Raw genomic sequence first — 20,095 nt, forward strand, 5'->3', positions numbered from 1 at the left:
ATTAACATTTAATCGTATCTTAGAAATTGCGCGGGAAAGAAATTCGATCGTATCGTAAAAAGGGGCGTTCCTGATCCCCAGTTTCTTGTAGTGGTATGTATATGCATATGCATATATAAAAACATATATACGATATGTACACACATATATACTACATACGTATATTACCATATCCATATATATATATATATATATATATATATGCATGCATGCTCTGTCAGTGACCATGTGTATATGTGTGCATACGTGTGCGTGTAATATGCATACCCACATTCAAACGTCACAGTACGCATACACACATTGGACAAACACATTATACACACTCAGAAGTATATATCGATTTATATGCAGTGTGATACTCGGTTACATTTTCTAGTATCTTCACAGAAATAGTGAATCTTTCACGTGCACAACCGAGTAAGCACCAAGAAATCAAATAAAAGAAATATTAAAACATAAACTATACACGATGCTCATTTTAGTCGATGATTCTGTATGTTAGGTATAAATCGATCGAAAGTTTGAAAGTGCAATGTTGTGCCGCGGAAGCGGCGGCACCCAACAATTGTAACGCCTGAAAATTCCCGCGAAAACTATCCCGCATGAATGAACACTTAACTCATGTTTCAACTTATGATACCGCTTACCATATCTCTCAATTAACAGACACATTCATCAAATATAGAAATAAGTTGGTATATTGTAATCACACGCGTTTCATTTAAATCCGTTGCTCGCGTTCACTTTTCATCCCCCCGAAACTAAACAATCATGGCTGCGGCGTCACTCGAAAATACACCATGAATCAAATTTAACACTTCTTTGTTAACACATATTCGTTCGCTTAAACATAAATAAAATTTTTGAATTTATTTCATAATCAATACAAAGTAATATCGTAAAAATATGTCCTATAACAGGCTTTTATTGAAATTTGATTAATTCTAGAAGTTTTCCGGTTACAGATGCGACATCTACGTTTTAAAGACACTTCTTATTAAGGCGCTCGTCCATTAAGAGAAATCGAACCAAGTACTGTTTCCTAATATCCATTAATTGAATTAACTAACATCAAACATTTAATTAATAAATTTAAACTACGAAACTAAATGTAGAAAAAAAATATATATATATTAAATCCTAGTATGTAATAAAATAAATTCAAAATGTAATATTACTAAGTTTTCCTAATTTTTTTGAAATACGTCTACTTTGAATATAAACTTAAATATTTTAGATAGAATAAAATAATATGATGAACAATTATAAAAAATAGAAATAATTTATATGCAATTAATAAATAATAAAAGAATGATCTCAAAAGTAAGCTTTAGTGCATTCAATTGTTTACAAATTTTTTAAAAACGTAATGTTAAAAATTATGCTATATTACAAAAATATTAAAAAATACAAATTCTAAAAATATATGAAGGCACGATTTCTATACAAAAATAGCAATAAATATTTCAGATTTTTATTGAATTTTTGTTTGGCTATTTACATCATTATATCATAGCTTTTCAATAATTGTATCATTGTAAGAATAGCGAATAATAATTTTATATTTATAAAATCGTACTGCATGTTCTAATCGCAATTCATTCAATATTTACAATATGTATTAGAAAAGCCAAGTTGTACATCAACTATGTACAGTAGCATGGCATGTATATATAATTTGTAATAGTTAATCAATTTATGCTTAATCAAGTACATATTTAACACAACTTTTGTATACTTGCTTCGACTTCCTAAGACTACATATTTTTATGTGCTATTCAAACATGAGAGACCATATTATATTACTTCTGTTTTTTTTCTCATGGTAGATAATAAGCTAATTCAACTAAAAATTATGTGCAACTTTTTCTATTAATAAATATTAATGCTGTATATAACATTTCTTTGTTACTTTAAGACTTTATAAACTGCAAAATAAAGAGAATTTCATCATCATTTTTGTAGAAAGCAAAATATTTAAAAGAATTGAAGTTCTTTAAATGTTAAATAAATAAAGTAATCATAATTGAAACTTTAAATATTAACCTGCTAATTAAATATATCATTCTATAAAAATCTATTGCAATTTATGGAATTAAAAGATTTATAAAGATAAAGATGATAAATGTTTCTTATCTTTGTTGCATGTAATGAAAACTTTGTAAAATTTGTATGACAAATTTTTCGGTACATACATAAATTAAAGATTTTTAATGATACTTCACCTTAGATTATTTACCTTATACGTGTACACGGAAGTAAAAATTTTATGACAAAATTTATTGTACACGTAGCTGTAATTATAAAAAGTTTACTACTTAGTTACGTAGCAAACATTGTTATTTCGAGTTAGGAGCAAAGAATGCAATGGTCAAACACCATTAGATGTTGTGGAACTATGAAGCGGTGGTCTTAATAGATCATGATATTGCAGCAAAGCTTCCCGTAAAGATCTTGATACTTGACCTGACGCCGTAGCTATTGTACATTCTACTAAACAAGGATAAAGCCCGATCAGTTGTTCCCAAACTGATCTTTCAACTAAAAAGTAAAATTTAAGTTCCATTGTTTTTTGTATAACATTATTTATAAATGGAATATGAAAAGACATATTGTTATAAAAGTTAAAATGAAATACTTTAATTAATATGAAGTACTTTTTTCCATTTCCATTTCATTTCATATATAAATATAATTACCTTTATTAGGTGGAGCTTTTTTTAGAGAAACAACAAGTGTTGCAACAGCTTTCAAAACAAATGAAATTTCTGATAATCTGTACCTAGAAAAGGTTTATATAATAAGTACTTAAAAATAAATATATATAGTACATTTATCTCCAATAAAATTGTACAAGATTATAGAAATATTTAATTAAAATTATTTAACTCAAAGAATTTATTTAATCAATCAATCAAAAGCATTTATTTAGAAAGAAGCTTAAAGGTTTAATTTAAACAAAACTATTACCTAGGTAATGGACATTTTCCACTTCGCCTCTCATTTTCAATATATCGTCGTAAAACTTCTTGAAACCTATGAAGAAGTGCAGTGACTGCTAATCGTCCAGCAACACCTCCTTCATCATTTTCAGAACTTTTGGTTGTATCATGATCTGATTCATTATTTAATCCATCCAAGAGAGAAAATTGAAGTAACGTTTCAAAGCATGTTTTCGCAAATTCTTCTCTTAATTTAGTTTCGCCACTATTTTCTACAATAATGAAAGATAATAATATTTCTCATTTAGAATTTTAGTTTTACATTTTCTTCTTTATTAAAGGTAAAAAAATATTACCGATATTTGTTGTAGTCGCTGAATGTATAGACCCTTTGTTTAATAACATAACTACTCGTAAAATAAATTGATGAGGTATGTATTGAGAATGTGGTAGAACTTCATCTCGTAAAAGTTCCATAACTTGGCAGTCTACAGCTTCATCTGCTTGAATTTCTTCAACACCTCGTTCAATATTTAATACACTGTAACATAATATTAAAATATTATTTTTCGATAAATAATTATAAAATAATGTAACGAGAATTTATTACTATGTTATGATTTTATTTGTGATCTGTAACGATTATTGGTAATAAAAATTAACAAAGACTAAATTTATTTTTAATTACCTTTTTGGAAATAGAAAATCATCTAAGGTAATCGCAAGCTCCGGCCACATACTTTGAAACTGTTCTGGATATTTCCTGGCCAAGGGTAAGCCGGTATGTAAAACAGCAAGTAGACTAGTAACAGCTAATTTCCAAGTTGTTGGTGATGGACAAGCATACTTCATTGATAAAGGCACGTGTAACGCTTCTATAATATGCTTTAAAACTTGCCCATCTATAACTGCCATTTCGTGTGCTGTTTTTTGATATAATGTTACGACCATTGATAAAGCTTTCTCTCCAAAAGGAACATAATTCATAGTCACCCAATCAGTCTAAATAAATAAAAAGAACTAAATAATATTTTTTTAAAGATAATGTGATAATCAATTAAATAACAAAACTAAACAAATACGCACAGATACACCTCTGATTTGGGAGATGTGTTTTGTTGGAATTTTACCATAAGTGGGAGCTTCACAAGCTAGCTTTGAAAAACTCAAAAGCTGAAGAAATATTAAAACAATCATTGTTCGCAAATTATCAGGTCCATTTAGCGCTTCCTACCAAAATCAAAAATTAAATTAATGGTAAATAAAAAATAAATTATTTTGATAATCAAATAAATCATATACCTTTTGTAGAAGTTCCATTGAATGAAGTACACCATCTTGTAAATGAGTAAGGACTACATCTGGCATCGTAGGTAGGATATATGGTGTGGATTCACCATGTACTGGAACTGCAACTGCATTTTTCAACACAATGCAAAGTTTTTGTAAATCGGGACCAGTGAATCTTAAAAATGAAAAGAAAGAAGATATAAAAGTTTTTGTTTTTAAAATAAAAATTATGTAAAATAGTTAGTAAATATAAATGTACTTGTTTCTAATATGTTGAAAAACAGCTGGAAATATATGAACCAGTGCTGTTAAAAATGCTTGAGATGGCACATAAGGTTCTGTTTCACCTTCTTGAGGTGGTGTTGTACTTTCCATTCCAATATTAAGCCATACACGCCAGGCAACGATCCATAATGCTTCAGAATCGTTTGATTGAATCACTTCGTTATTATCATTTCCTTTTTGAAGATACAAAATTTCTTGAAATGATTTTAAAGCCGCCAATGACACCTATTAATTTTAAATAAAATTTAAAAGATTTCTTTCATGCTTTTATTGCATTTTATAATTATAGACATTGTACATAGATACCTCATTATTTTTACTAAGTGCAGAATTTTCTATAAATTCTAATAAAAGAGACCAAGCTCTAGGAAAGTCACCTAACATTTGTAATAACTGTCGTTTCGTATTAAATACTCTTCCAACACCACTCAATGTCAGTACCTACAGAATGATTATTCAATCAATTTCATTAATGTACATATTAATGTGTATTATATAAGTAAAATATTAGCGCAAATATTAAATAAACATGTATTATTACCTGTGTTTCTGCCCACTGTTTCTGTGCTGTATTTCTGCTATGATGAATAAGTATATTCCCACTAGTGTCTACCTTTTCGCTACTAGCAGAATTAGATAAACTTCTTACTTTATCTAATAATGGAAAAAGAACTTGCCAAAGTACGGCTTGCCATGTTGGCTGGTGTAGTAAACTACCGTGAGCAGATATTGTAGAAAAAAGTGTTTGACTAGCTGATTTACGCACAGCGGGCCGAGGATCCACACATAAGTCACCTTAAAAATATAAATATAATAAATTTTCAGAAATATTCTGTTTCATACATATTTTACAATAAATGCATTACCCAATCTTGCATATAGACACATCCAAAGTTTGTCAAAAGGTGGCATGTTTGTTGTACCAGGAAAATCCGGAAATACAGATGACGAATCTCCTTTCAGAGATACACAAAGCTTTTCTTGATTTTGATAAAAATAATCACTTATATTCCACTGAAAAAATAATATGCAAATATAAATACCTTAAACTGGTTATAATCTATGCAACTTGTAAAATCTACTTGGTCTATCTTATAGGAAAATTATTGTAATATGTTCAAAATAAACTGTATTTGTCTGATTGTCTTGATTTTAATTTTGTTCATTCAAGATATTTTCACTTTGATTTTAACAATTTTATATGTTTCTAATTTCTTCTACAACTGAATATATGCACATCATTTAATTATGAATTTCTGCTCTGGCAAATTTGAAAGGAATTCCATAATCTGTAATCGAAAGTTTAAAACAAAAATCACCGAATTCGCGTAATATTTAAAACTATTTTCAAATTGATAGAAAAAATGGAAATTAAGAAAAATACATGTTAGATCAACAAAAAATATTAAACTTAATATATTTGAATCATAAATAATTTATTCTTACCATTAATCCAACAGCAGTTAATGAAATATTTAGTTCTTGTGTCTGAGAACCAAATTTTGCAGCTGTGTCAACACAAAGTGGAAGACATCGCCAAGGCATTACTGGTAGAAAATCAGTTACTACCAATTGTAAACATTGAAAGGCTATTCGAACTAAAGCTTCTCTGTAAATTATATTAATATAAAACTAAAATAAATGATAATTTACTAAATGGAACTTATAACGCTATTTAATAATATTTACCCATGATGATCAGATACTGCTCCAATAATACCGAGTACTAAAGGCCAACCATGATATAATGTTTCTCCTGCTCCATGTAAAACTTGTAATACACATTCCAACTGTCGTTGTCTTACATCTCCATGACGAACCGACGATAATTCTGATAATGGTCCTAGAAGTAAAGTCTGCAACTTCTATAATAAAAAAATTAATTGTATTTTCTATACTTCTAATTAAAAGATAAAATTTATTAAATAGACATACTTGATTATCACGTAAAGGTTGTGAATATTTGTGCTGAAGTGCCATTTTTACAAGGTATGTGATAGCTTCCACTCCCCATTCTCTCATACGAATATGTGGATGTTGACAAACTTCTAACAAGTGATTTGTTAATGGTCGCCACAAAACTTCTACCCGCGGTAAGTTTACCAAACCAGTTTCTAAAAGTTTAGCCACAGCGAAAAGGGAGGGCTCCTAATAGAAAGGTTCAATCAAACTATTTTTTCAGTTCTCTTTTATGAGATATTGGTTAATACTAATAAACGAGATGAAATGTAAACATATTAAAAATTGAGTATTTTACTTTTACGTTTTCTCAACCTTTCATTATTACAAAATATGAATTATCTCATAACTTACTCTATTAGAGTAAGCTAATTCCATGGCCTCATGGCTTAACTTGCAAAGTGCATCTATTAAGTGATGTAAAGCTACATCATCAAGATGTTGACTACTTTCAAATAGTCTGCTAAGCATGGCGCTAAGTACAGGTAAGTCTGCCATAACAGCATTTGTAAGTACTGCATTTGGATCAGCAGCAGTTCTTCCAGCTTTCAAGGATCCTCCTGTAGAAGGTTTTAAACCGAGTATCCAGACAAGATGTTGTAATGTCGTAAGTACCAAATGCCATGCACCACCAAGTATGCTTCCATGACAATGTGCAAGTGATAATAACGCACGCATACATTGTAAATTTTTTGCTGTTAACATAACTGGACCTTGGTGTGCACCTATATTGATAAATATTTTTTTTATTCGATTCAATTATAAACAGCTATATCAACTCCTTTCCTGATTGAAATTATTACATACCGACTGGTAGAGATGCAGTAGGTAGTGGAGTACCAACAGCTACTACTTGTTGTCTATAATCTGGTTCACCAATTGTCACATTGTATTGAATTGATTCTTGTTGCCTTGCAGTTGGGATACCTTGGGGAGCATTGTACAATACAGTCAATGCATAATGAGGGGGTAGTGATGCTTTACATATTGCAGTAATAAATGCGTCACGCGGAGTTTGCAACTCCAACTGCCCACAAAGTGATGCAAAAGTTTGAATTGCTTTTAATACATTTTCTGTTGCAGATTCATCAGTGCTAACAATTACACATAAAAAAGGAAACATTATTTTTATGCAGTGAAAATAAATTCTAGATAATATTCAAAATTAAGATTTCTTACCTTGCATCTATAAGTGGACTTAACGCTGCTAGCAAACCACACCAACTAGAATTAATAAGCTGAGTATGAAGTTTTCGTTCAAATTCATTAGGTTTGTAAGATTGATTTCCAGTTATAACTTCACTGGATTCATTAATTGCAAAAGCTATGGATCGTATAATGTCCAATAGACATGCATAAGCTATGCTTATTCCATAGCCAATAGGAATCTGTGGTGGCTCAACTTTATCAAGCATGTCCAAACTAGATAGTTAAATTAAATTTTTTGTATTCATTTACTATACAAATAAAAAATAGATGTGTATTTGTTGTGTTATAAAAAACAAAAGTGTATTTACTAGGTTGATTTAGCTTGGCCACTTGTGAATGTTGCAACTACCGGCAGCCAAATACCACGTGAATAAAAACCTGGTTGAGGTGAAACACCAGGTCCTATAGGCATTCCCGTAAATAGTGGAGAAGCTGTACTTTGTGGAATCGTTGTGCTTGTCGCTAATATTATAGACATATTAATATTTCATTATTAATATTTATAATATTTCATTATTCTAATAGTGAATTAAAATTTACCCATATTGGTTTGATTCATCATCTGAGGGTTAACAAAAAGGCTATGTACATAGGCACCTAAACTATTGACAATGTCTTGAAAAATATTGGTTGCATGAGGCTTCAGGTCATAACATTTACAGAAATTTGTTAGAAGATCAGCTTGCACTGTCATCTTATGTAAAACTTCCAAAGCTAAGGCTCTTTGCCATGTTGGTTTATCAGGATCCAAAAATTTAACAATTAGAGATAAAAATATTTCACATTCTGTTACCTAAAAAATTAACTCTATTGATTTAATCTTAATTAGATTAAAATATTTTAAAAAATATTTAAAAAATAAAAATTAGTATACCAAAAGGAAATGGTACTTCTGTATCAAAATAGAAACAACCCGAAGAAGTCTCATGCTAATAGGAAAATAAGGTTTATCTAAAGGTGTGGCTTGCTGCAATGATGCTGGTATTGAATTACGGTATTTGATATTAGGTGAAAATAATTTTATTACAAGTGCACAATGCTGAAAAAGAAAAAATAGAAATTGCACAATCGCAAGACATATGTGAATCTATTATTAGTGTGATTAAAAAATACCTTGAAAAATACTGATGAAAAATTTGTTAAAACGGATTCTAGCAATTCCAACCCAAATGTACGTGTCATTTCTGTAATTCCAATTAACCAATAAGGTTGATCTGCATTTACTAATTGTACTAAGTCCTAAAAATTTTTTAGTGTAATTAAATTTTATTGAAAAATGCAATACTTAAGAGACATAATAAATGATATTACTTGAAACATTAAATATGCATCAGCAGCACATGGTCCTAGACTTTTAGGTGCTTGATTAGTAGGAATTTTTAATTCCTCTAAATTTATTTCATCTAAATCTTCATTATCAAGGCCTTGTTCATCTTCTGCAACAACACGTTCAAATACCAATGACACTAGCTGTCTAACTGTGGCTCCTGCTGTATTAATTGTTGTAGAATCTTTTGTAAAGTGTAAGCGAAAACAAAGAACTAAATTCTGAAAATTAATATTATTTTTTACAGATTATTTAAAATGCTAGTAACATACATTTTTTATTTTATAGGTAATGTAAATTATTACTCTTGCAAGTGTTTCTCCATGAACAACTGTATTACTAGTAAGTAATAAAGTTACTGTTTGTAAAACTTTGACTTCTTCTGTCCCTGATTCCATTAATATCCATAATGTATCTGTGATATAACGGGCACCTTTTTGATCAATAGCTTGTTGTGTAATTAATCTTTGCATCATACTTAAACAAAACTAAAAGAAATAAATAACATACTGAAATAAATATATGAATGATGGATATAAAATATATTAAAAAAAAAAAAAATGTTAAAAAATATATCGATTCATACATACCTTAATAATTTTTACATCTTTACTTTCACAACCTTGAACCAAAGGATATAAGATTTGATTGACAATATAATAAATTGGAGCTCCTGAAGCATTTGAAGCTGTTCTTATTTTTGCAATTCCTTCCTCACATGACTGTAATAAAATAAAATATTAATAAATTTTCATGAAAAAATACATCACTCTGAATTGAAAAACTAACCTAACTTTTTCATTTAACATTATATAATAATAATATGTAATTAGATATTAAAAAGCAGTAATAACAACATACTTCTTTAATTTGTGGATATTTCTTCTTCGTCTCAGATGCGAGAACTTTCAAGTCAGCTTGTAACGATTCGAAAAATTTGGAAGTATTTTCCGAATTAGTTCCGACAGCTGCACTTGCCATCGTATCTAAATCTTTTTTTTACAATGTTACCATAAAAATCTATTTCATCGTAAGTTATAAATAGTCTTTCGAGAAATACATATTGCCGTAAGAAAATTCGTATCTAACTGATACTAGGTGAGTTGGCACATCCCATACCGATTATCAGAAATGACAACGGATAGGTGACAATCTAGTGGGTTTGTCTTTACATATCTTTAAACTTACGTCATTTTTACGACGCACCTTGAAATAATCACATAAAAGTATAAGTAACGTTCTTATCAAACTTTCTTAAAAGTCTTATGTTTTCACAATTATCAAATTCTCGCATCTTAATTGTAACACGTTCATGTAAATAATAAACTGTAGCATACAATGGCGCTGATAACTCGTACGTTGAAATCATGTTTTACCATCAACCTCGAATCAATTTATAAACTAGCGTGGAAACTTGTACTATAATCAAACAATTCGCCATTTGAAAATCTGTTTATAAATTTATGTCAATTTCAGATTTTGAGTACTTTAATTAACCATGTTGCTATAATATAATGTAGTGTAAATTAATATAAAATATTATGTATATTAACTGTTGAATTTTGTAAATTTAAACAGTAAGAATTTGTAGAACTTCCTTTGATGAACCACTACGTGGTGTTGAATACCATTCTTTCAGTACCTTCTATCAATGATGTGCCCAATCTTAAGAATATATAATCTAAGTTTTCCAGTCGTTTCTCGAAAGCGTGGTGAACGTGTTTCAACGTTAAGGATAATTAAATATCTTTTGAAGTGTTTAACAGATTCTAAGAAAAAGTGTCGCGAGAAACCATTTCTAATACACGAAGGAACGAAGTTCCTTACAAACTTGCCTATAAACTTCGCAATCAACCTGATCTGAGGAACGTGACTAACTTACCGAAAATGACGGCAATTACAGCAAGCGGCGATGGACGAAGTGCTCATGGACAAGCTTATAAAGATAAAAGTAAACCAACCGATATTCGTAGCAGCAACATTAATGCTGCAAAAGGTAAATAAATAATGTTATTATAATTATAACATAGAAATGTTTCACTTTTGATTAATTATTCATTTTAGCAACAAGAATTTTACCTTATATGGTCATATAGCATATCAAAACTGCATCATTCGTTTTATAATATATAGTTTTATTGATTTAAGAATATATTTAAATATTTAAAATTGTTTAGAAGTAATTAAATATATTTGAATGAAAATAAGTGTACAATTTATAATTTAAATTATTTTAAGTTTTTGTTTAAAGTAATAAATCTATTATAATGTTTGTATTGATATATATGTATATATCTTAATGAAATTTTTATCTAAAGGTTACTTATTAATATTTCAGCTGTCAGTGATGCAATCCGTACTAGTCTTGGTCCTAGAGGAATGGATAAAATGGTAAAATTAAGTCTATTAGTCGAAATTTGTATCTTCAATATTATACGTTATAGATGTTTGTAATATTTTATTTTATATATCTAGATTCAAGCTGGTAATGGAGAAGTTACTATTACAAATGATGGTGCTACCATTTTGAAGGAAATGAATGTTGTACATCCTGCAGCAAAAATGGTAGTTTATTAATATTGGAAACATTAAAAGTAGACTTTTAATATTGTTATATCCATTTTTAATATTTTTATGTTTTCAGTTAGTTGAATTATCAAAAGCACAAGATATTGAAGCTGGAGATGGCACTACTAGTGTTGTTGTTATAGCTGGTTCTCTTTTGGAAGCTGCAGAGCGTTTGCTACAAAAAGGAATACATCCTACTTTGATTAGTGATGCTTTTCAAAAGGCTGCAGCTAAAGCTGTAGAAATACTAACAAACATGTCTATTCCTGTTGATTTAAAAGATAAACAATCACTTATTAGAGCTGCAGCAACCTCTCTGAATTCGAAGGTATATATGTTATTAATGATATTACTCTATTCTATTTGTATTAAGTATATAATTTGTATGCATAAATTAACTTGTATAATAATAATATTTAATTCTGCCTTTTTAGGTTGTCTTTCAACAATCAAGCCTTTTAGCCCCATTGGCAGTAGATGCTGTATTAAAGGTTACAGAAGAAGAGAAAGAAAGTATTGTTGATCTCAATGTAAGAAAATTGATAATATATAATAGATTAAATAAGAAACATAAAATAAACATTAAGTTTATATTTTAATAATATTACTATATATTTATAGAATATAAAAGTAATCAAGAAATTAGGTGGTACAGTTGAAGACACTGAACTTATAGAAGGATTAATATTTACACAAAAATCTTGTAATGTTAATGGACCAAAACGTATTGAAAAAGCAAAAATAGGTTTAATTCAGTTCTGCATTTCTCCTCCTAAAACGGATGTGAGTACTATAGGACAAAGAAATATGTAAATTTAAAAAACTTCATTCTCATATATGAATGGAATATTTTTGTCACTTCAGATGGATCACAATGTAATTGTATCTGATTATGCTGCAATGGATCGTGTTTTGAAAGAGGAAAGAACTTACATATTAAATATTGTAAAACAAATTAAAAAAGCTGGTTGTAATGTACTGTTGGTACAAAAATCTATTCTTCGCGATGCTGTCAGTGACCTAGCTATACACTTTTTAGATAAAATTAAAGTTATGGTGATTAAAGATATTGAGCGCGAGGACATTTCATTCGTATGCAAAACATTAGGTTGTAGACCAATTGCATCGTTGGATCATTTTGTTGCTGAAAATCTTGTTAATGCAGAATTATGTGAAGAAGTACAGACTGGAAATTCTAAATTTGTTAAGGTTAATGCATTAAAAAGAATTAATCTCTTTTAAAATATATATGTCATCTTTTTGTTATAGGTATTTAATTTTTTTTATATTACAGATCACTAAAATACAAAATCCTGGTCCAACAGTAACAATTCTTATACGGGGAAGCAATAAATTGGTTTTAGAAGAAGCAGAACGTTCGTTGCATGATGCATTGTGTGTAGTGCGTTGTTTAGTAAAACAAAAAGCTTTAATTGCTGGAGGGGGTGCACCTGAGATAGAGCTTGCATTAAAACTAGGCGCATATGCCCAAACATTAAGTGGTGTTGATGATTATTGTATTAAAGCTTTTGCAAATGCTTTTGAGGTTGGTTACAATTACAATATATTTCTATACCTATAGTAAAGGAATTTATATTTAATACGAAACGAGCAAATATTAACATGTTTTCTAAATATATATTTTTGAATATTGTAGGTAATACCATCGACACTAGCAGAAAATGCAGGATTAAACTCCATTGCAACTGTAACGGAACTTCGAAATCGGCATGCTAAGGGTGAACATACTGCCGGAATTAATGTGCGAAAAGGTTCGATTACTAACATTTTGGAGGAAAAGGTGATTCAACCTCTTTTAGTTTCTACAAGTGCTATTACACTTGCTTCAGAAACTGTTCGCAGTATATTAAAGATCGATGATATCGTAAATACAAACCAGTAATTTATAACAAATATCTATTTTACATGTGAGATGCACCGCAAATTTTTTTTCGATTACGAAATGTCACATTATAATTCTGAATTTATGTCTAGCTTTTAATATTTTTACAATTTGCTGAACTAATAAAATCAAATTGTTAAACGTTCTAAATATTCTTTTATTACATTTTAAAATAAAATCAATTTACTTCCATAAAGAAGTCTGTTTTATGTTCCTTTTACGAATATTATGTTCTTTAATCTACTCAATGTAGTTCTACATAGAAAATATGTGAAATTATGACAAATAAAAGTAATTGCTTTTTTAATAAAAATAAGATAATTATTAAACATTGCTTTTATTGGTTTTTGATAATCAATGCTGAAAAGGAAAATATAATATTAAACAGAACATATAAAGATACAAAAATTAATTTAAATTTTATTCATTCTTGCAGAGCGTATAAATCTAAATTCTTTTGTTGTGTAAAAAAGTGAATATAGTTCCCATATGTATATACTTACAATTTAAAAATAATATTAAACATATAGTTCCTCAATTATTCTAATAAAGACTATATTTTACTCTTTTTGTACATAAAATATCATTATATCTATATTGTAATCCGTTCTTGAATATTAATATGTTGATAAGTTAAATAATATTTTAAACATTCTAAAATCTTTTTATTATAAAATACATATTTAAATCTTAATATTTAAATGCAAATTAAACGTTTTTACATATTACACAATAAATTAAAACATTTTAAAACATATACAAACATTTGTTTTAAATCTTAACGCAATTAATTAAAAAATTTTTTTGTACATTCATGTACCTTTTTCATTTAAAGAACGGACGAATTGGGATATATTAATACATCGAGATATATTAGTATCCCAATAATATATCCCGATAAAACAATAATAATCTACAACCATATTTTGTAAACAAATAATGAGATACCTTACAACTTCTGTTATATTAGACAAAAAAGGGCTTTATATTCTAAAGTAAAAATTATGATAAAAATGAGATACAGTTAAGTAAGTGTGAGACCAAACCTTTGAGCTATCTCTGGTGAATGAGAAGTTGCAACTGCAAGCAGAAGTGGTATATCTGCTGCATCAAGATCGAGAGCATTTGTTAGATTTGCAATACTAGCATCGCATACTTCTGTTGCTAATAACATTTCAGCTAATGCCTCACTTTTTAACCACATTTCTCTTAATTTTGTTTCCAGTATAGCTATACACTATAATTTTAAAAAGAAAGGTAAAATGTAAATAGAATGCAATAGAATGCAATTATGCTATTAACATCATTTTTGTTTTAAATAATAAATATTTTGATATATTCCAGACTTTATGTATTTGATAATTTAAATTGAACAATTTCTTACTTGAGAAGCTGAATGATATTTTCGCCATAAATAAACAAAGCCTTCCAGCATATTGGCAACAAGTCTTGACATCCCAACTGGTAAAGGTGTAGTATGTGAAGGCATATTATTAGATATGATTCCAACATGCCAAGTATCTAAATCTGCTAAAATACAAAGTGATTCGGCAATTGGTTGATCGATAGTCGGGAAACGTACACTGGCAAGACATTCTTCACGTATGCAGTACCACCATTCTTTATCTATTTCATAGTCATTTTTATTCTGTTCTTCTTGAATATTTTTCTTTTTTCTTCTTTTCTTTTTTTTTGTCAAACCTTGTAAAACTAAACCCCATGTATAGGATGGTTCAAAATTATTTAAACCCCGTGATTCTTCGGTTTTTATTCTATTTTGTAAAAGTGTTCTTGTAAAACCTGTATCCTGGTGTGTATCAGTCTTCTTTATTTTCTTTGTCCTGTAATTAAAAAAATGTATATCTTCAATTAATCTTATCTGCAATAAATATTTAGTATAGTTTACAATATTAACCGTGGCATAGGTAATTCAACAACACTGCTGGCCTCCATTAAAGCTTCTAAACTATTTGATCTAGATAATCCAACATTTCCATCACCTACAGTATTACCACAAGTACGTAATACTTCTGTTGCATTTGTCGGAGTTTCTAGAACTTGTTTGCAGCTATCATAATTTTGTGAAGGTATGTAACCTTGCCCATTACACCTTTGGCAAAATCCCAAAGATCTTGAAGGTGTTCCTGGTGGATGGATACTTTTAGATGATTCAGGAAAGTTTCTCTGAATAATTTTTCTCAGTACACCTTCTGGCAACTGTGCAGATGTACTTGGTACTCTTGTGAACACATATGAGCATTGACAACTATTTCCAAGACGCGGTCGTGATAATGTTTTTACAGATTTTTCTTCTTCACCAAGCATAAAGAAAACATGGGAACTCTTCATCTCATTAACTGTACTTTGACCAGTTTCAAATTCTGATCTAGTAGAATATAATTTTAATGTATCAACACATGTATTGTCGAATTCTTGGAAAGTATCTATCTTAGAATTTGTAAATACTTCATCCAGGTCATCATCTTCTACCTTCTTTTCAAAATTTCGTAGTGAAAATTCAGAAGAGTGTTGCATGTTAGTTTTAGTTATGTTGATATCTTGTGATGGAATTTCGCTTACTACTATCTTAACTTTACTTGATGTGCAGGTTTTATCATCAATAGTATTCTTATCATTATCATCATCATCGCGGGGAAATTCTTTCAAAATAAATTTTGTATCTCTTTCAGATTCTACCGGTTTTAACATAAATGAATCAAGATTTGATTCCATCGTGGTGCTACGTTTAAGAGAGCTAATAGATCCTTCTACTCTTAACCTTTCAACATTGTATTGAGAATAAGAGCGTTGCATAATGGCGTTATCACTTTCTACATCATAGGAAGTCTCTTGTGTGGAAATTTTTTTTCGAGTAGACGTATGTGACACGCGTTGAGATGTCAAAGATTCTCGATCATTACATGTTATTTTTGTACTGAATAAATGCGGACGTTTCATTCTCGCTTGTTCTAGAAGATTTGCAGCTTCTTGAATATCCTCTATAGTAACACAACAATATTCTTGTCGTTTCTGTACTACTCCACTACGAATAAAGTATGACAAAAAGAATAAAACAGAATTGATCAAATCGACTTTTTGAGGATCAGCCGCAACGACTGTATGTGCTACTCGGATGGGATTACTTAATGCGCCATATAAGTCACCTAATTGAGCCCATAATGGATTACAAGGATACCAGGTACCTAATTTCTCCATCTAAAAATATTGATACATCTGATAATACAAATTTCATTTTTTTTTCTTTATTTTTTGAAGAAAATAAATTATTTACCAATTGTCGATCGTGGATTGGCAGTGTAGTATATATCCAACCAAGGTGATATGTTAAGACAGCAGTTACAACAGTACTTAAAAAACTAAAATACATAGGTGTTAGTTTCAATCTAATGGAATAATATTTACCATATTTTCCACTTACAAGTTCGTCGATTTTGTGTCGATATTATCTAGTAACTGACACATTTGATCCAAGCTATGATGCAGTACACCCATCTTATGCTCTATTTTCACTGAATTAAGTAGCACATCATGCCATAGTAAGGGTGTGCGCGAGTGTAAATCTGCATTAACATTTGTAAGTAAACGTAATAATGAAACAACAAACTGAGAAGAAGATCTATAGAGTCGTTCAGGAAGCTGCATTCCCTTGATTTGAGCATTGATACTACCCGATTCGATACAGAAATATCGTAAACGATCCAACATTCCTTCTAATAGAGCCATGTGCTCTAATAAACAAGTCTCTATTCTTCTGTAATTCAAAATAAATATATAATGTTAATGTTACTTTTTAAATTGTTGTACTTTTAATGCAATAAATTGCTATGTAAAATGAATTGGTATACGAAATCAAGATAATTGCTCAATAATAAAATGCTCATTAATAATTTTTAGTTAAGTTCCAACCTTTCGTGACCTTCAGCCAATCGCACTAACATTGTTAAACCGAGCCTTGTTTTATGACGTTTAACATGATTATCTTTGTTATCAGTTCCACTTTCGGTCCAGTACTGCATTCCAAAAGTATCATCAGAATCTGATCGTGCTAAAGAAGTGGAAGCTGCTCGTAACCATCTTCGTCGCAAACTTGAAAGACTACCGATACCAGAGGAACCATTGCTTTCCAATGATTGTGAACCTGAATCAATAGAGTATTACATGCCGAATAATGAGCATTTTCCGACAAGGGGTCGCTCCTAGTTCGGTTTGAATCGATATACATATTCTGTTTGAATTAAACTTACTCCCTGTCGGTGGCGGAATGTCTATATCCCACCCACTACCGGTACTGGAGCAAGTAGAATTTTTTCTGACACCAGCATTTAATTCGGATCCTGATAAATTTCCAGAACTAGGTCGGGATACTGAAAAAATAAGCTTATATATTATATATTATATATAATAAGATATTATATATATATATATCTTATCTTAGTTGAAAGATTATCTAAATTAATGCACTATAGTATCATTCTTTAGGTGGTACCTACAAAGCGTTCGCATACTGGAATTAGAATCTAAATTCACAGAACGACCTAATCCTTCGTCCGAGACTTTTTCGCTGCAATAAGATGAAATAATAAATCAAATATTGTATCTATATATCAATCGTAGCGTAAAAATAATAATTGTTTTATTACGAACGAATAAACTTACCTCTGTTTACATATATTGTGCTCTGTAGCAGGGAAGACTTTTGTGCACATGATACACGATGGGGAGTTCATTGAATGGATCTTAAAAATAAAAATGAATTTATTTTGTATTTTTTAAAGATACTGATATTATACTGTTTTAATATCAATACATTGCTCTCATATTTCACCTTAAATGAGGATCCTCTGTACGTCATTGCTACGGTACCAAACACCATTTCGCTTAACAGACTCACATCATCTTCGGCTGTTCTTTCTCGCTAAAATATATTTATTTGACTATAAAATTTATTACATCTCTAAAATTGAATTATAAATTTCTTTCAATAATTATTCGTTACTTCAAAAGTGCGATTGCTTCCAAAACTAATTGAGTCGGCGTTCGATGAATCGGTGTTGTGCTTAAGATTGAACGTGGCTGTTTTATTTTTGCACCATCTTTTTTCCAAGGAAAGAGAATCAAAAAGGAGTTTTCTTCCACGCCATTCGCATTCGCGAAACAATAAAATGCGAACTTGACCTGTTCCAATGCATAGCGCGTAGTTCCTAAAAATATAAGAATTAGTATATACTGTAAAATAATATGCAATAGTAAATAGTGTAAAAACAGTATATTTTTACATTAAATTATAAGTAAATAATATGACTTTATATAGTGAAAAGTTATACAAAATAATGTCTTACTTTCAACTTGTGATCTTCTAATATTATACTGAAATAATATAGTTAGTTTTTCTTACATAACTTTTTAATCTATAACAAGTATTAATTTTAAATCTTATAAAAATTCCACGATTATTGATAAAAACAATTTTTACATTATACATTAAAAATGTAAATAAGATATAACATAGTTTAATTTACTTAATAAATATTTTTATTTAATATTTATTTTAAATTATTTAATAAGTATAATTTTTTTTTAAAGGTATAATTTTTATTTCATTAAAGGTTAATATAAAAAATAATTTACATGCGTGTAAATGTTTAAATACATTAAAAATGTTTAGAACAATTATTCGTAAAGATTTAATATAGAGGTCAATTTCACGATTCGATGCACAAGCCAAGTCACGAGTATGTTAGTAACGATGAGATTATGTCTCCCGCCAACAGGCGAATAGAAATGAACCTAACACAAAATAGGTTAAGGTAGAATGAAAATACTGTCCCTAAAAAAAAATCAAAATTAAAATATTTCACTTCTTTCCTTCTAATAAAAATTGATCTTCCTTAACAAAAGAAGTATACAATAGTTGTTAAAACAATGTGGAAAGCATCGATGATCGATACGCTATGTCAGCAATAGATATCGAAGCAATGAATAAGATCGATAAATATAGAACAATGATGATATAAAGAGGCATGAACGAACAAGCTGAATGAAGATAAATAACGACGTATGCCCGAAAAAAATGGGCAGTTCTCACCTATCATCTTCTGTTTCGGTGTTTGATGCTACAAGGGTTTGAACGTTGTTTTTAAAACTCTTCCTCGAAGGGAACAGCTTATCAAGCAAAGGCATCATAAACGAACGACCGCTTATAGCTACCGCATTGCTCGCTAACTTTGTTTCGTTTTCGGTCTATCATGTCACAAGGAACTGCACCATACATGTTCGCGAGTATCAGTCAACTGTAAATAAAGTCACGTGCGGAGGAGTCATATGATTGCTCGAGATTATCGGGCCTCATTCGGTCAACATTGAATGGAATGTTTTCCAACTCTTTTTGTCTTTCGTTGCCACAATTTGTTTCACTTTCTACGAATCAAGTAACTAGTTTAATTGAATAACGATGAAAATTCCGAAAAAATGATACGAACGGGAGAAAAAAACGAATTTGTAAGATCAGAACAGATTATTGACTGCGCACGACAATTTTACTATAATAGAAGTTATCCGTTGCACCGCAAGAGCGCAGTACTTGCAATTAAT

General features: G+C 29.6%; 3 protein-coding genes across 4 annotated transcripts; 1 reads left to right on the top strand and 2 right to left on the bottom strand.

Moving 5' to 3' along the window:
- Positions 1-2,302: 2,302 nt before the first annotated feature.
- On the bottom strand, positions 2,303-10,353 carry mon2 (Mon2 homolog, regulator of endosome-to-Golgi trafficking). The gene is made up of 25 exons (XM_017907747.1): positions 9,874-10,353; positions 9,603-9,734; positions 9,318-9,500; positions 8,997-9,233; positions 8,799-8,924; positions 8,560-8,724; positions 8,226-8,478; positions 7,994-8,147; positions 7,656-7,898; positions 7,284-7,570; positions 6,831-7,201; positions 6,453-6,665; positions 6,207-6,382; positions 5,964-6,126; positions 5,384-5,531; positions 5,059-5,312; positions 4,824-4,958; positions 4,492-4,742; positions 4,245-4,407; positions 4,029-4,172; positions 3,631-3,944; positions 3,299-3,483; positions 2,971-3,214; positions 2,700-2,782; positions 2,303-2,541 (listed from the first exon to the last, which is right to left on the bottom strand). The coding sequence occupies exons 1-25, from the start codon at positions 9,991-9,993 to the stop codon at positions 2,372-2,374; spliced, it is 4,914 nt and encodes a 1,637-aa protein (XP_017763236.1). The 5' UTR covers positions 9,994-10,353; the 3' UTR covers positions 2,303-2,371.
- A 350-nt stretch (positions 10,354-10,703) lies between these two features.
- On the top strand, positions 10,704-13,559 carry CCT4 (chaperonin containing TCP1 subunit 4). The gene is made up of 9 exons (XM_017907695.1): positions 10,704-11,008; positions 11,351-11,403; positions 11,488-11,577; positions 11,657-11,908; positions 12,015-12,110; positions 12,202-12,363; positions 12,445-12,789; positions 12,875-13,126; positions 13,238-13,559. The coding sequence occupies exons 1-9, from the start codon at positions 10,900-10,902 to the stop codon at positions 13,481-13,483; spliced, it is 1,605 nt and encodes a 534-aa protein (XP_017763184.1). The 5' UTR covers positions 10,704-10,899; the 3' UTR covers positions 13,484-13,559.
- Positions 13,560-14,412: 853 nt separating this feature from the next.
- Positions 14,413-19,687, bottom strand: LOC108552978 (folliculin-interacting protein 1). Of its 2 annotated transcripts, none has more exons than XM_017907693.1 (12): positions 19,590-19,687; positions 18,501-18,705; positions 18,330-18,419; positions 18,161-18,240; positions 17,995-18,065; positions 17,749-17,868; positions 17,411-17,642; positions 16,923-17,255; positions 16,776-16,860; positions 15,399-16,699; positions 14,868-15,324; positions 14,413-14,720 (listed from the first exon to the last, which is right to left on the bottom strand). In XM_017907693.1, the coding sequence occupies exons 1-12, from the start codon at positions 19,685-19,687 to the stop codon at positions 14,508-14,510; spliced, it is 3,285 nt and encodes a 1,094-aa protein (XP_017763182.1). In that variant the 3' UTR covers positions 14,413-14,507. The 2 variants fall into 2 exon arrangements, with proteins under 2 accessions (XP_017763182.1, XP_017763183.1); XM_017907694.1 differs by lacking the exon at positions 19,590-19,687 and adding an exon at positions 18,781-18,855 and having other exon boundaries at positions 14,508-14,720.
- Between the last annotated feature and the right edge of the window lie 408 nt (positions 19,688-20,095).

This window comes from Eufriesea mexicana, unplaced genomic scaffold (genome assembly GCF_001483705.2).
Source record: "Eufriesea mexicana isolate 0111107269 unplaced genomic scaffold, ASM148370v2 scaffold8839, whole genome shotgun sequence".
Lineage (NCBI taxonomy): Eukaryota > Metazoa > Arthropoda > Insecta > Hymenoptera > Apidae > Eufriesea > Eufriesea mexicana.